At 37.6% G+C, this 12,317-nt stretch overlaps 1 protein-coding gene across 2 annotated transcripts in view; it reads right to left on the reverse strand.

Annotated features, from left to right (window-relative positions):
* The window catches only part of calcrl2 (calcitonin receptor-like 2), a 41,885-nt gene continuing 29,568 nt past the window's right edge, over positions 1 to 12,317 (reverse strand). For both annotated transcript variants that reach the window (XM_026154779.1, XM_026154780.1), the window contains 10 exons: positions 10,384 to 10,491; positions 8,682 to 8,794; positions 7,860 to 7,951; positions 7,514 to 7,643; positions 7,166 to 7,319; positions 6,610 to 6,670; positions 5,385 to 5,451; positions 3,291 to 3,509; positions 3,018 to 3,059; positions 1 to 2,842 (listed from right to left, as the gene is read on the reverse strand). In XM_026154779.1, coding sequence (XP_026010564.1) covers positions 2,564 to 2,842; positions 3,018 to 3,059; positions 3,291 to 3,509; positions 5,385 to 5,451; positions 6,610 to 6,670; positions 7,166 to 7,319; positions 7,514 to 7,643; positions 7,860 to 7,951; positions 8,682 to 8,794; positions 10,384 to 10,491 — 1,265 coding nt within the window. In that variant the 3' untranslated portion in view covers positions 1 to 2,563. The remainder of the gene's footprint in view (positions 2,843 to 3,017; positions 3,060 to 3,290; positions 3,510 to 5,384; positions 5,452 to 6,609; positions 6,671 to 7,165; positions 7,320 to 7,513; positions 7,644 to 7,859; positions 7,952 to 8,681; positions 8,795 to 10,383; positions 10,492 to 12,317) is intronic.

A 12,317-nucleotide genomic window follows, 5' to 3' on the forward strand; every position in this document is an offset into this window, starting at 1 on the left:
AGCTATTTATTTACTTTTATATGCTCTACCCAGCTGGTTGTTGTGTTTGCTTCATTCCAAACAGGTGTGTTACCAACAGGGAAGTTGCAGAGTGCCCCCTGGTGGACAAAATATTCATCATCAACATTCATGACATAGTTGAAGGGTAGCTCTCCATCTTGTTTTCTTTTACAAATTTGAATTATCAACTATATTTAATGTCTTCAGTACCAACAGATTGGCTGAGATTGGCTGATAGTATTGGTCTGCCGATAAATTGGTCAGGGTCTAGTGCACACACTATTTATGGAACTTCTCTGAGCCTTTCCTGTACTTAAACCTCAGCCTCAGAGTTTTGAGCCAACCTAGTTGAGCCGTTCTAGTTCTAATCTCATTGTAGAGAAACTGAAACCGGAGCTCAGCAAGAGACAATGAGAAAAGACGAGCAAAAGAAATATTTTTTTGCATATGTAAATATAGTTTGGATAATATGTAAATAAAGTTTTGAAAAATAAAATACCACTCCTGTATTTTAGCTCTTTTGCTGACTGTCCAAAAACCCCCAACATTCTGGCTGCTCAGTTACAGATTGAAGTTAAGGGATAAAACTCCAAACTATAACTAGTCACGACAAGTCTAGTTAAACCACAACAACACACAATATTGTTTAGTCTTTACCTTACATTCTCTTGAACTGAACTAACTGAATTACATTGTGTAAGAAACAGCTAGCATAGCAGTTGCTAGCTTCACATTTTGCTAAATTTTAACTTGGTTCAGCTTTTCACCTCAGTGGGTTTGCTTGTGTCATTTACTTAGGTGATGAAGTACCATAACGCCACTTCAATTTACCAAAATTGGTATTTTTCGACAAAATGCTAAAGAATACGTAGGGTTTAAGTTTCAGATTATCCAGCTGCAGCTATTGGGCCAGCTAGCTTAAACTTTGGATATAATTTTTAGATTTACATGTCTAGTTAGCTGCCTTTCTGTATCATTTGGTTTTGAAAAAAAAATTAACATCTTTTTTTTTTTTCATTGTTACAGTAAAAGCCAACTCAAACTAAATATTACAGCATTTTGCCTTTTTTGCATTTTGTATAGGGCAGATTAGTTCTATAACAGTGTATTTTCCAAACTCTCTGGGCACAGCACTCCCTCTGGTAATAAATTCCAGCTCTATTATAGGATTCACTGTGATGTGAAATTTAATATGTGAAACAACTTAAATGAGGATGCTGGCTTTCAAGACAACATGAGGTGTTTTTATCTTTCTTAAATAAAAGTTTGTAAAAAAAAAAATCACATCTCTGGGCTACGACATTCACTTGGTCACTCTGATATACAGTTAAGCATTCGGCAGCTCTATGGGGCAACTAATGACACAAACACTCACCTGAAAATATGCATTAACTGTTTAGAAAAGAGCAATGTTTTAATACACAGTTATCAGAGGTTTAAATAAGGCTTCAGATAAAATATCTGGATTGATTGCAGTTGCTGGAACTCTCAATATGAGGTCCCGCAAGGTGTCCATGAAAGTGAAAGAGGAAATCATTCCCAAAAAATAAACCTATCAGACAGATAGCAAAAGCTTTTCAAGTGGCCAAATCAACAATCTACTACATTTAGTAGAAAATGTAGTGCTGACCATTAACAGCTCTAAAAGATCTGGAAGCCCACAAAAGGCAACTTAAAGAAGATGATTGCAAATTCTTTCCTTGTTTAGCAAGACCCTTTGAATTTAGCTAACCCAAGAACGCTCTCAGGGAGGTAGCTGTATAATTTTAAAGTCTACAATCAAGCTAGTCACCTCATCTCAGTCTAATAAAGCATGCTTTTCAGTTACTAAATACAAAACTAGCGGCAGGGAAACAAGCAGCAACTGAATGTGGCTGCGGTTAAGACCTGGCAGAGCATCTCAAAGGAAATGCACCATTGATGATATCCATAGTTTTTAGACTCCAAAAGGATTTTCATCCAAATCTTTAAAAACTGTTCAATTAAAATTAAAATTTAAAGTAATTGGTTTATCCAATTACTCAAAGAAAATAGGGGACAATGTAATAAAATGGCTAGAATTCCTAAACAGCTAATGCAATACTTTTATTAATCGCATATTGATTGTTTGATTTGCTGTAGATCGTGTTTGGTGGTGTAGAGATGTGTCATTGTCCAAAAATCTATTTTCCTAACTGCATCTAAGATACAGTGTCAGGATTGTCATCTTTCTCTATTCTGATGAAAACTACAAAAAACAAACAACAACTGAAACTTGACTTGACTGCAGCAACATAACAAAACGTTACAATACGATTACTGGATATTACTGGATATGATGAACGACGATGATGAACGCTTGTTTTTTTCATCAGTTCCTAAAAGTCCAAAAACGTAAGCGTAGAAATGTGCCTGTGTGAGCTACACATTAAATGCTTTTAAATCGCTCTCCAGACATTATGTACATACATACAAAACCTAACATTTATTGTGAAAACTCTCCGTCAGTCCCTGTTTTTTTCAGTGTGTGTGTTGTGTGTGTGTGTATATGGCACTAAAACCGTCACCTCTGTGTTTTATCCAATCAGATTTGAGTGGTCTCCAGAATGTTGCTTATCTCCCCGTTGGTGCATGCATTGCTCTTCTTCCTGCTGGCGTTTTGCGGCACCACGGAGATCGAGTCCTTTTTTTCCGAAGGTGCATTGGCAGACGGCTCTACGTTCATGGTGATGCGGCTGGTTTCGGTGATGGAAGAGTTGGTGTGGTAGTTAAAGTGGTTGTTGGTGAGAGGTGTTTCACCCCAGCCGGTTTTGCCCCAGGCAGATTTACACTGAAACCACTTCCTCCGCACTGCTGTTTGAGCCTGCACATCAACAGTGAATAAATGTCATCTTATCTATGCTCTTTTGCCAATTCTAAGTCAACATTTTGGAAATTCGGACAGAATTTATATCGAATGAGTAAAAAAAAATCTGCATTATTTGTGTCATGACTGAAGTCTTAGTCAGTTTAGCACTTTGAAAATTTCTTAGACATACCTCAGCATTGCAGAAACAGAAAATAGATGCCACCAGGAGTCCCTGAAAAGTAACAGCCAGACAGATTCAATAGCAGTAAAAAAACATTTCTTAGTGAGAGCACTATACATGGTAAATTTGGAATGGGTTAATATTAATACACAGTGCTTATTTATGCAGTTTTAGGAGCAAAAAGTGCTCTTTGTCACTGCATGTTGCAAATTATCGAAAGCACTCTTTTGGTTTGATCACAGAGTTTAATGTATCTCAAGTGTGCCATTGTTTTGAGTGTACCTGGAAGTGAGTGAAGATGTTAAGAAAGAACTCATAGACAGCGTGGCTAATGCGTCCATCCGGCGCCCAAGGTATGAGGATATACTGGATTCCCAGCAGAGGGATGAGGATGAGCGTGGCTCTAACTGCTTTCATGTAGGTCGTGGACTCAGCACAGTGTGTCTCTTTCAGTTTGGTTATCAGAACCCGGACGATATTCAGGAGAAAGAAAAAGTTCACCTGGATAGATGGATGGAGGGGGATAGAGAAAAATATATGTGGTTAAAACAAATATGGATGAAAAGAATGAAACATAATGTTTATTATGAGGCTTTAAAAAAAATCTTTTATACGGAAAATACAACAAGTGGCCTGATGGTGGCACTGGAGTCCCAGTAATTAAGGAGACTGAAGTTTAATACATGACTACTTACTGTCTACATTGTGTGCCTTTTACAGTTTAATACAATCATTTTGGCACTCGTTTCAGAACCTGGATGTCATGTTGGGTACTACGTGCTAATGTGTAACATGTTTTCAGGCCAAATCTGCTCTACAGTAATACTTTTTCTCTTGTAATTATTCCAGTGGAATTGACACTAAACCAGGCAGAGACACACTCTTAACTGATGAACAATAGTTGGCCGTGATTGGCTTCTTCTGCATCAGAAGACAACTTCAACAATGTGGAATCTGTAAGTATCCCAACCACTGCACATATGCTGAAAAGGTACCCAATTTCCCTAAAACAGCTCTACTATGTGCTTTTCGAGAGAAATGCAGACATAGAGAAGCAACAGACCATTAAGTATGTTCAGTTTATGGCTCTGGATGCAAGTAAAAACACTCTTAAGTTCATTTTTGTGGCTCAGGCAGGCTTCCAACAAGCCAAGACAAAGAGCGAGGTCAGAATTTCACTGGCCAGTGGAACACCATCACAGTATCTTGACAACGAGAGGCCAACATCACATGTCTGCTGCTATATTAGAAGATGGTGTGGTGGGATGCAGATCTTGTGTTGGCTCATACAATGCAGAGCTCCTTGTAGCATTCTTTATGAGCTAAATCTGGTCTTTGGGACTGCTGGGGAATTCTGTGATACTGTGTGGGACAATGTTAATTTGCATGATGCTTTCAGCTGGAACCATGGTTTCAGGATCATCCACAGCTCACCATCATAGACTTGCCCATGCACTCTCCTTTCCTCTGTGTGACTGAGGATTTTTCCCCACATGGAAGTAGAAAATATGTGACAGGCATCTGCATCAACAAGTGATCATCCTCCAGACATGCAACATAACAGCAGACAAGTGTCGGGCCTGGACTCGCCAAAGGTTCTTTCCAATATGTTCCAATATGTATATTATTTTTAGCAAATTGCTTTCATTTAAAGGGAACCACGCTGTTATTTACAGTGTATTTTATCTATCTAGTCGGCTATTTTTCTTCACTTATCTGGGTCCCAGTTGTGGGGGCAGCAGACTAATTGGAGACTAAGTTTTTTCCCAAGCCAAACGAGAGATGTAATCTCTCCAGCATGTCCTGGGTCTGCCCCAGAGGCCTCCTGTTGAGTGGAACATGCCTGGAGCAACTCATCTAGGAGGTGCATAGCAGAGGCTCTCCTCGTCTTACAGTGGATTTCATTAGTAAATTTAACATTTGTTCATTGACTCCACTGCATCTGTTGTATTCTCTCTACTGGTTCTTTTACAGCAACGACATATGTGTACTGCATGTACTCTAATATTCAATGATTTTCTAAACAACTAAACAGTGAAACTGTACCAGTTTTCCTTAAAAACATATGAACGCAAATGCAGTGTTTTGAATGAGAATTTTGTTTTTAGCGTTTTGAAAAATGACATCCAGGTTCTGAAACTAGTGCCAAAGCTATGATTTTATTAGCATTTTATCATTTTACTGTAATTATGCTGGCAATATTTATCATGGCACTTAAAGGCTGACACAGCGTATTTGATCTCTCTGTTAATAAATGAATGTGTATCTGGTATATTGTCTATTTCATGTATCAGAGTGTGCAGCAGTGTAATGAACTGTCACTCAATATTTAAAATTTGGGTAAAAGATATTTAAAATGCACTGTTATCAACTCACAATGAGTGCAACATGAATGGGGGCGTGTATGATGTAGAGCAGCTGAGTGTGTGTGCTAATCCAGCACCTGAAACAAACACAAAGAGGAAATCATTGTTCATCGTTTGTGCCACACTCAATGAACACTGCAATTTGATGAGATAATTCTATATTTTATAATTCTTCTTAACAAAAGACTGTACTATGAGGCTAGAGTAAAGACCTGCAAAAGCACTTTATTCTTTGAGTCCATACCGGAGGCTGAACAAAGGATCACAGTGTTTTTTTTAAATATTCTTATATAGTCTCTTATGTTTTATTGTATAAAAATATTTTACTGAAAAAGCAGTTAAATTGACAGATATTCTAAAAAAAAAAAACTCCCCAAATTTTAAAAACTTCTGAACAAAGTTCAGATGGGAGAAATTTCATAATGGAAGCTCTGATTCAAACCAAATTAGATGTGACAGATGTGGGCAGAGGGTTCTTCTACGTATCTGAAAAAAAGAATATAAATATCATGATGGACTGATTGAATAGAGTGCTACATATATAAAAATATAAAGATCAGTAAACACCAAACATTTTTGGGGGGAGAAGGTCTGACTGTGATGAATCCAGCAATATAAACCATGTGACTGTATCAGGTGAACTTAATATTCTACATTAAAAAAGCACGTAGCAAGTAAAATAAAGGTGTGGAAGGGGTGGAGCTATCAAATTATCCAAAAACTATAACTGACAAATTAAAAATATAATACCACAATATATTTTACTCAACTAATGTCAAAGGTGTTCATCTGCTTATAATAATGATGATGGCAAAACATCTTTTACGAAGCTGCTGTAGACATAGTCGCTATATAAACTATCCCTGTAAGCCACAATCTTTATCAGTGTTTTCGCAGGCTGTAAAGATTGTGGCTTATGGGAATGGGTCACATTGCAGCTTGTACATGTGGATTACAGTGAATCAAATTACTCTCAGCGAGTCAGGCTTTGTCAGTCATTAGCTTATATCCATTATATACTGACCTTAGTTTGTTGAACATTTTTCAGTCAAATATTTCTATACAAGAATCCACTTCATATTTTAGAGACTATAGAAAAGATGAAAAACTCTCTTGTGCTTTGCTCTACTTCCAGTACGGATATCTCTACACGTCTTACTACATTTCTCATCTTAGTCTGAGCTTCTGATTTACAGAGATGACAATGGCAAAACAGTAAATGTGCTGCATCTTACGGGTCGTTGTGGAAAAGCCCACGAGCCACAGCGTATGTGACAGCAGGAACGATGGGAAAACCTTTGGACAGAGAGAGAGAAAATCAGAAATGAATACTAGTCTGACACCCAGGATCTCTGCAGAGGCTGCTGCAGCCGCAGCAGTACATCTTAGTGTATTAGTGAATGAGGATGTATATGTATGTATAATACATGCTCACGTGTTTGGATACAGTGCCGTGAAAAAGTATTTACCCTCTTCCTGATTTCTTAGTTTTGTTTTGTTCTTTTTTTATATATATATATTTGTCATGCATATCATGTTTCAGATCATCAAGCAAATTTTAATAGTGGACAAAGATAACCAGAGTAAATAATTAAGAGGAAATAATAATAATAATCCCCTTAACAATAATATTAAGGGGGAAAAAAGCTATCCCAACCTACCTGGCCCTTTGTGGCCAGAGCCAGGTCTGCAAATTTGCTGCTAACATGATGCAAATTCCTACATAACTAGACTAAGGAACTCCAAGAAGAATTGGAAAAGGCACAAATGTGTGTGATCCTCCTGACTCACCCCACCCCAGGATGTAGTACCAGAAGAGCTGCTGTTCCCCAACAAAGACGGCCACTATGATGAGTGTGTGGAGGTAGATGCCTTCACACAGCATCCAGAAGTAGGTGGAAGTAGAGGTATACTGAGTCAGTACAGCCAGGATCTTACAGTTCACCTGATAGAGGGGATATCGTAAGTCCTTATATACTGAATATGTTATAAGCAGATTTTTTATAAATATGTAATTAAACACAAACAGAGGACCACAGGTGAAAACTGAGAAAGGCACTAGACTATGGATTATAAGGCCTTTTTGAAAACAGAGAAAACTCATGAGTGTAATGAGATGAAGACTAGTTGGTGGCTCACAGAGTTGCTGGTGTCTGTGCCCTGGTTATTGACTATGCTGAATGTGAGCCATATCATAGTAACAATTGAGTTTAAGATGAAGGAAAGAAACATGTTCTTATGAAGGGAGATTCTCTGGCAGCTAAGGCTCCTGAAAGAGAGCAGAGAGAGCAAAGGAACAGCATTAATGGACTACCGTATTAGTTACGGGTGCTTCAGAGTGAACTAATACTTTTCTCAGGAGATTAATATTCCCATTCAAGCAATCACCATTATTTTCTATGATAATTTAATCATATGATTATGAAGAGGGAAAAAACAAGAAGCAGTCAATTAACCCAGACAGAAGAAACCTCCCATGACTCACTTGAAGTAGGAGAAGATGGTCAGACTGATGACTAAGGACACAATGGAAAGACTATGACCCACCATGGCCATGTAGTAGACACTGATGGCAAGCTGCAGGGAACAAATTGCTCAGCTATGATGAATGTAAATAGATTTATCGCTGACTAAGAGTGATTTTCTTTTAAAATTAAGATGTTAGCCAGCACAGAATACAATCTTTGCATCTTCTCTTCACAGTATGTGAAAGCAGCACACAGCAATGCAAATAAAACAACTGTAAACTCTCTTCTGAGAGAGAAAGTATTTGCTGAATGGCCATCAATTAAGATGCACTAAACAGTAATCACTGCTGGAGAAATGGCATGGGAATTTTAAATTGATTAAAGACAATATACAAAAAGTCTGACAGGCTTTAGAGATTTGTTTCTGACAGGAATATTCTTCAAACAACTGGCCTGTTCAGTCTAGACATGAGGTTGATTAGACTAAAAGCAGATTTGAGCAAGGTGAAAATTTCTATCAGAACTCTACTTAGACATATTTTGGAGGGTTAGATGAGTTTGCAAAGTTTTATGGCTTTCTAATAGTTAAATTGGCATCTCCAAATCAGATCAAATGAGATAAGATAAAATTGCAAGTTGAAAGTTGAAAGTGCGAACAAATTCTAACTCCAGTCAGAAAATTTCACAAAAAACATTCATTTATTCAGAAAAATAGCTCCCGAAACAGTGGCACACAGAACCAGATTACAGTAAAGGTCAATGCTCCAATTTGGTCAATTCAGCCAAAACCAAACCAAATTAAACAAATGCAGTAAATGATGAAAATAGCTCCATTTTACCTTGAGTTTGTGGTTAGTGTGTGCAGAACACATGGTGTAGTTAGACCAGATTCTCTTGCTCTCTGGGTGATGGAACCACTGGCCATCAGGATTACAGACTTTGGTAACCCTCTCTGTTGAATGAACAGATTTTACATGTTGTCATAGTTGGCAATGATAGGCCCATTATACATGAAATACAGCACGTGGACGATTTGTAGTACATGCAGTTAGGTCTGTTCTTTGCTGCACAAAGGGACAATTTTTGCAGTTTTGCCCCTGTAAACCACTACAGTGGATTTTAAATAAAACCATCAAATTGTCCTTGAAGTGAAGGCTTTTAGCTTTAATTAAAAGGGTTTAACAAAATTATTACAGTTTAACAAATGCAACAACTTTTAAACACAGTCCCCCATTTTTGAAGTCTCTAAATTAGTTAGACAAACTAACTTAATTTTTAAATATCAGGACTGTTTTTAATACTTACATGAAGTCAATGACTGCCTTAAGACTTTAACCCATGGACATCTTTAACCCTGGAGAACCCATGGGCTCGGATCTGACCCCATTGGTTCTCCAGGGTTAAATGCTGTTTTTTCACCCTTGAAATGATCTGCCATGTGTCTACTGTAGCTTATTTAAGTTGCTGTTTGTTTGTGGAACTTTCTGCATTTAACTAGCGAAAAGGTTGTTTTTGCAATATGCTTTGGGTCATTTTCGTCTTACCCAACAGTTTTGCAGCATTTGGCTGAATCTGAGCAGAGAGTATAGCCCTGTTCACTTCAGAATTCATCCTGCTATTTCAACTAAAAGTCAAAACACCATTCATCACTAGTGATCTAGTTCCACTAGCAGCCGTACGGGCACATGCCATAACAAAGTCTCCACTATGTTGGACAGATGATTCCGCTTTGTCTTCCTTTTCTAGTAAATTACCCTTAGTTTCATCAGATTTTTCTGGAAAGTCAAATCTGGTTTTCTTGTTCATTAGTGTAACCAGTGGTTTGCACCTTGTTGTAAACCACCTGTACTTCATTCATGAAGGTGTATCTTGATTGCAGACTTTTGACAATGACATGCCTACCCCCTTGAAAGTGTTCTTGACTTGGCTAAATGTTTCAGAGTTGGTTTTCTGAACCATCGACAGAATTCTGTCAACATCCTCTCTAGTTGTCTTCTGATCAGTGCAAAAAATTGTTTTAACACTGCACAAGATTGTTGATTTGGCTACTCCTTTAGTTTTCCGATCACACTAATAGATTTATTTTGGTTTTGATCCTAATGACGGGCTTCTTCACTTGCACTGATAACTTTTTGAGCCTTACATTGACTAAAATGACTAAAAAAGCTATAAAACACAAATTCATTACTTTGAATGAAATTCAGACATTACGTGTCCTTTATTTCTCACGAAATAGCAAGGGAATGGACACCTGTCCAAGAAACTTCTTGTCAGTCCAATGAAAATGAAAATTGGTGACTATGTATCGACTATGTATAGAAATGCCTCTAATTCCTAAACAAATAATACAACATTTTTGTTAAACCCGTTTGATTGTGATTTAGAGATCAATCACATCTTCATTACTTGATTTAAAATTAACTATGGTGGTGTAAATTCAAAACTATAACTATCTTTGTTCAATCTATTATTCACTTACTGTATCAGTACAAATAAAAAAGAAGAATACAAAGAGACCATGTGTGTCCATTACGGCCTTACCAGTAGGGTCAAAGTCCATAAAATATGCTGGACACATCTGCATGACAGTTCCTGGAGCTGAATCATCCCAACATAGCCAGCCATCCCATGTACGGTTACAGTAAGGGCCTAAAGAGGGCAGAGGAGAAATGTCATTGAGATTTGCATGTCTGTGCAGTGGTAATTTAGGGTAAGATAACCATAAAACACACACACACACACACACACACACACACACACACACACACACACACACACACACACACACACACACACACACACACACAGACAGAGAGAGAGAGAGAGAGAGAGAGAGAGAGAGAGAGAGAGAGAGAGAGAGCAGCTGGATAGTGTAGTGGTAACACTATAAGCCTTTTGGAAGTTCTAACCAAGTGGTGGCTAAGATGAATAGGCACATAGACAGGGGTGCACATAAGTGGTCCGCAGGTGCGCATTCGCTGTCAAAATAAAAGACGTGCACCAGATAAGAAGTTGCAACGCGTGTTTGCGTAGATAAAAGGCACTGTTTTTGTCCGCTAGAGTGAGATTTTCACGGCATATTCTGCACCACATCTCTGTGCGTTCATCATTTGAAGCCAGCTCACCTCCTGCAACCACTTTTCAATACGTGCTTCTTTTGCGGTTCGGACTCCTTATGACATTTCTTTGGAGGTGGAGGAACACCAAAGTAATTGCTTAAAGGAGCTTATCTGGTGCGCATCTTTTATTTTGACAGCGAATCCGCACCTGCGGACCACTTTTGTGCACCCCTGCAAATAGCTCAATACAGCGGCACACAGAAAGGAATTGGCAGTAATACCAGAGGGGTAAAACACCAGCCACTTGTAGACAGAGCAGTTCCTCAAGACTGCAAGACCAGACTGACCAACATGTCCACTGCCTGGATTGACTACAAGAAAGCATATTACTCAATGCCCCACGCATGGATCCTAGAATACCTAACACTATACAAGATCAACAGGACCTTAGGAGACTTTAAAGTTTGTAATATTTGCAGATGACACAAATATATTTTGTTCAGGTGTGGAATTGCCACAGGTTTTGGAGATGATCATACAGGAATTAACGATATTAAAGAAGTGATTTGATATAAATGAATTATCATTGAATCTAGATAAAAACTAATTTATGTTGTTTGGAAACCAAAATAAAAATATCAAAGTAGAAATATGTGTTGACAATGTATATTTAGAAAGAGTAAATGTAATAAAATTTCTTGGTGTGATCATTGACCACAAGGTCTGTTGGAAACCACACATTACTTATGTTCGAGGGAAATTGGCACGGAGCATTGCCGTCCTGGGGAAAGCAAATAATATATAAAGTAAGAAATAAATTGCTTCCAAAAGAAATCTGTAAATTGTTTATAGAAAGACAAGGTGGGTGTAACTTAAGTAAGTAAGTAAAACTTTATTTATATAGCACCTTTCAAGATAAAAATCACAAAGTGCTTCACAGAAGCTAAAGAGGGAGGGAAATAGAATTTGAAAATACAAAGCGCTAGAACAACTTTGAAAAGTATGTCTATCTCTATAGCAGGAGTTAAATTATGGAACAGTCTAACAGAAGAAATGAAAGAAAGTAACAACATAAACTAGTTTAAAATGAAATATAAAAAACAATTTTTTTAACAAATATAAGAATGAAGAAAACAGGGTTAACCCAGTGCGGAAATGTTGTTCGTAATAGTGTTTTAGTTTGTTTGTCTCATAATTTGTCAATCTGCAAACGTTACCACTCAGTCCTTATTTATATGAAAGTAACTATACTGTGGTGGGGCTTGTTTATTTGTTTTGTTTATTTGTTTGTTTTGTTTTGTCTTTGCTTTACTTTTACTTCATATGTTGTTTGTTTAATTTAAGGCTAAAAGAAAATTTAATTAAAGGCAAAATTTGAGGGGGTAGGGAATAATAAGTGTAGACTTCTGCCTACTC

Source organism: Astatotilapia calliptera, chromosome 20, assembly GCF_900246225.1.
Source record: "Astatotilapia calliptera chromosome 20, fAstCal1.2, whole genome shotgun sequence".
Taxonomy (NCBI): Eukaryota; Metazoa; Chordata; class Actinopteri; order Cichliformes; family Cichlidae; genus Astatotilapia; species Astatotilapia calliptera.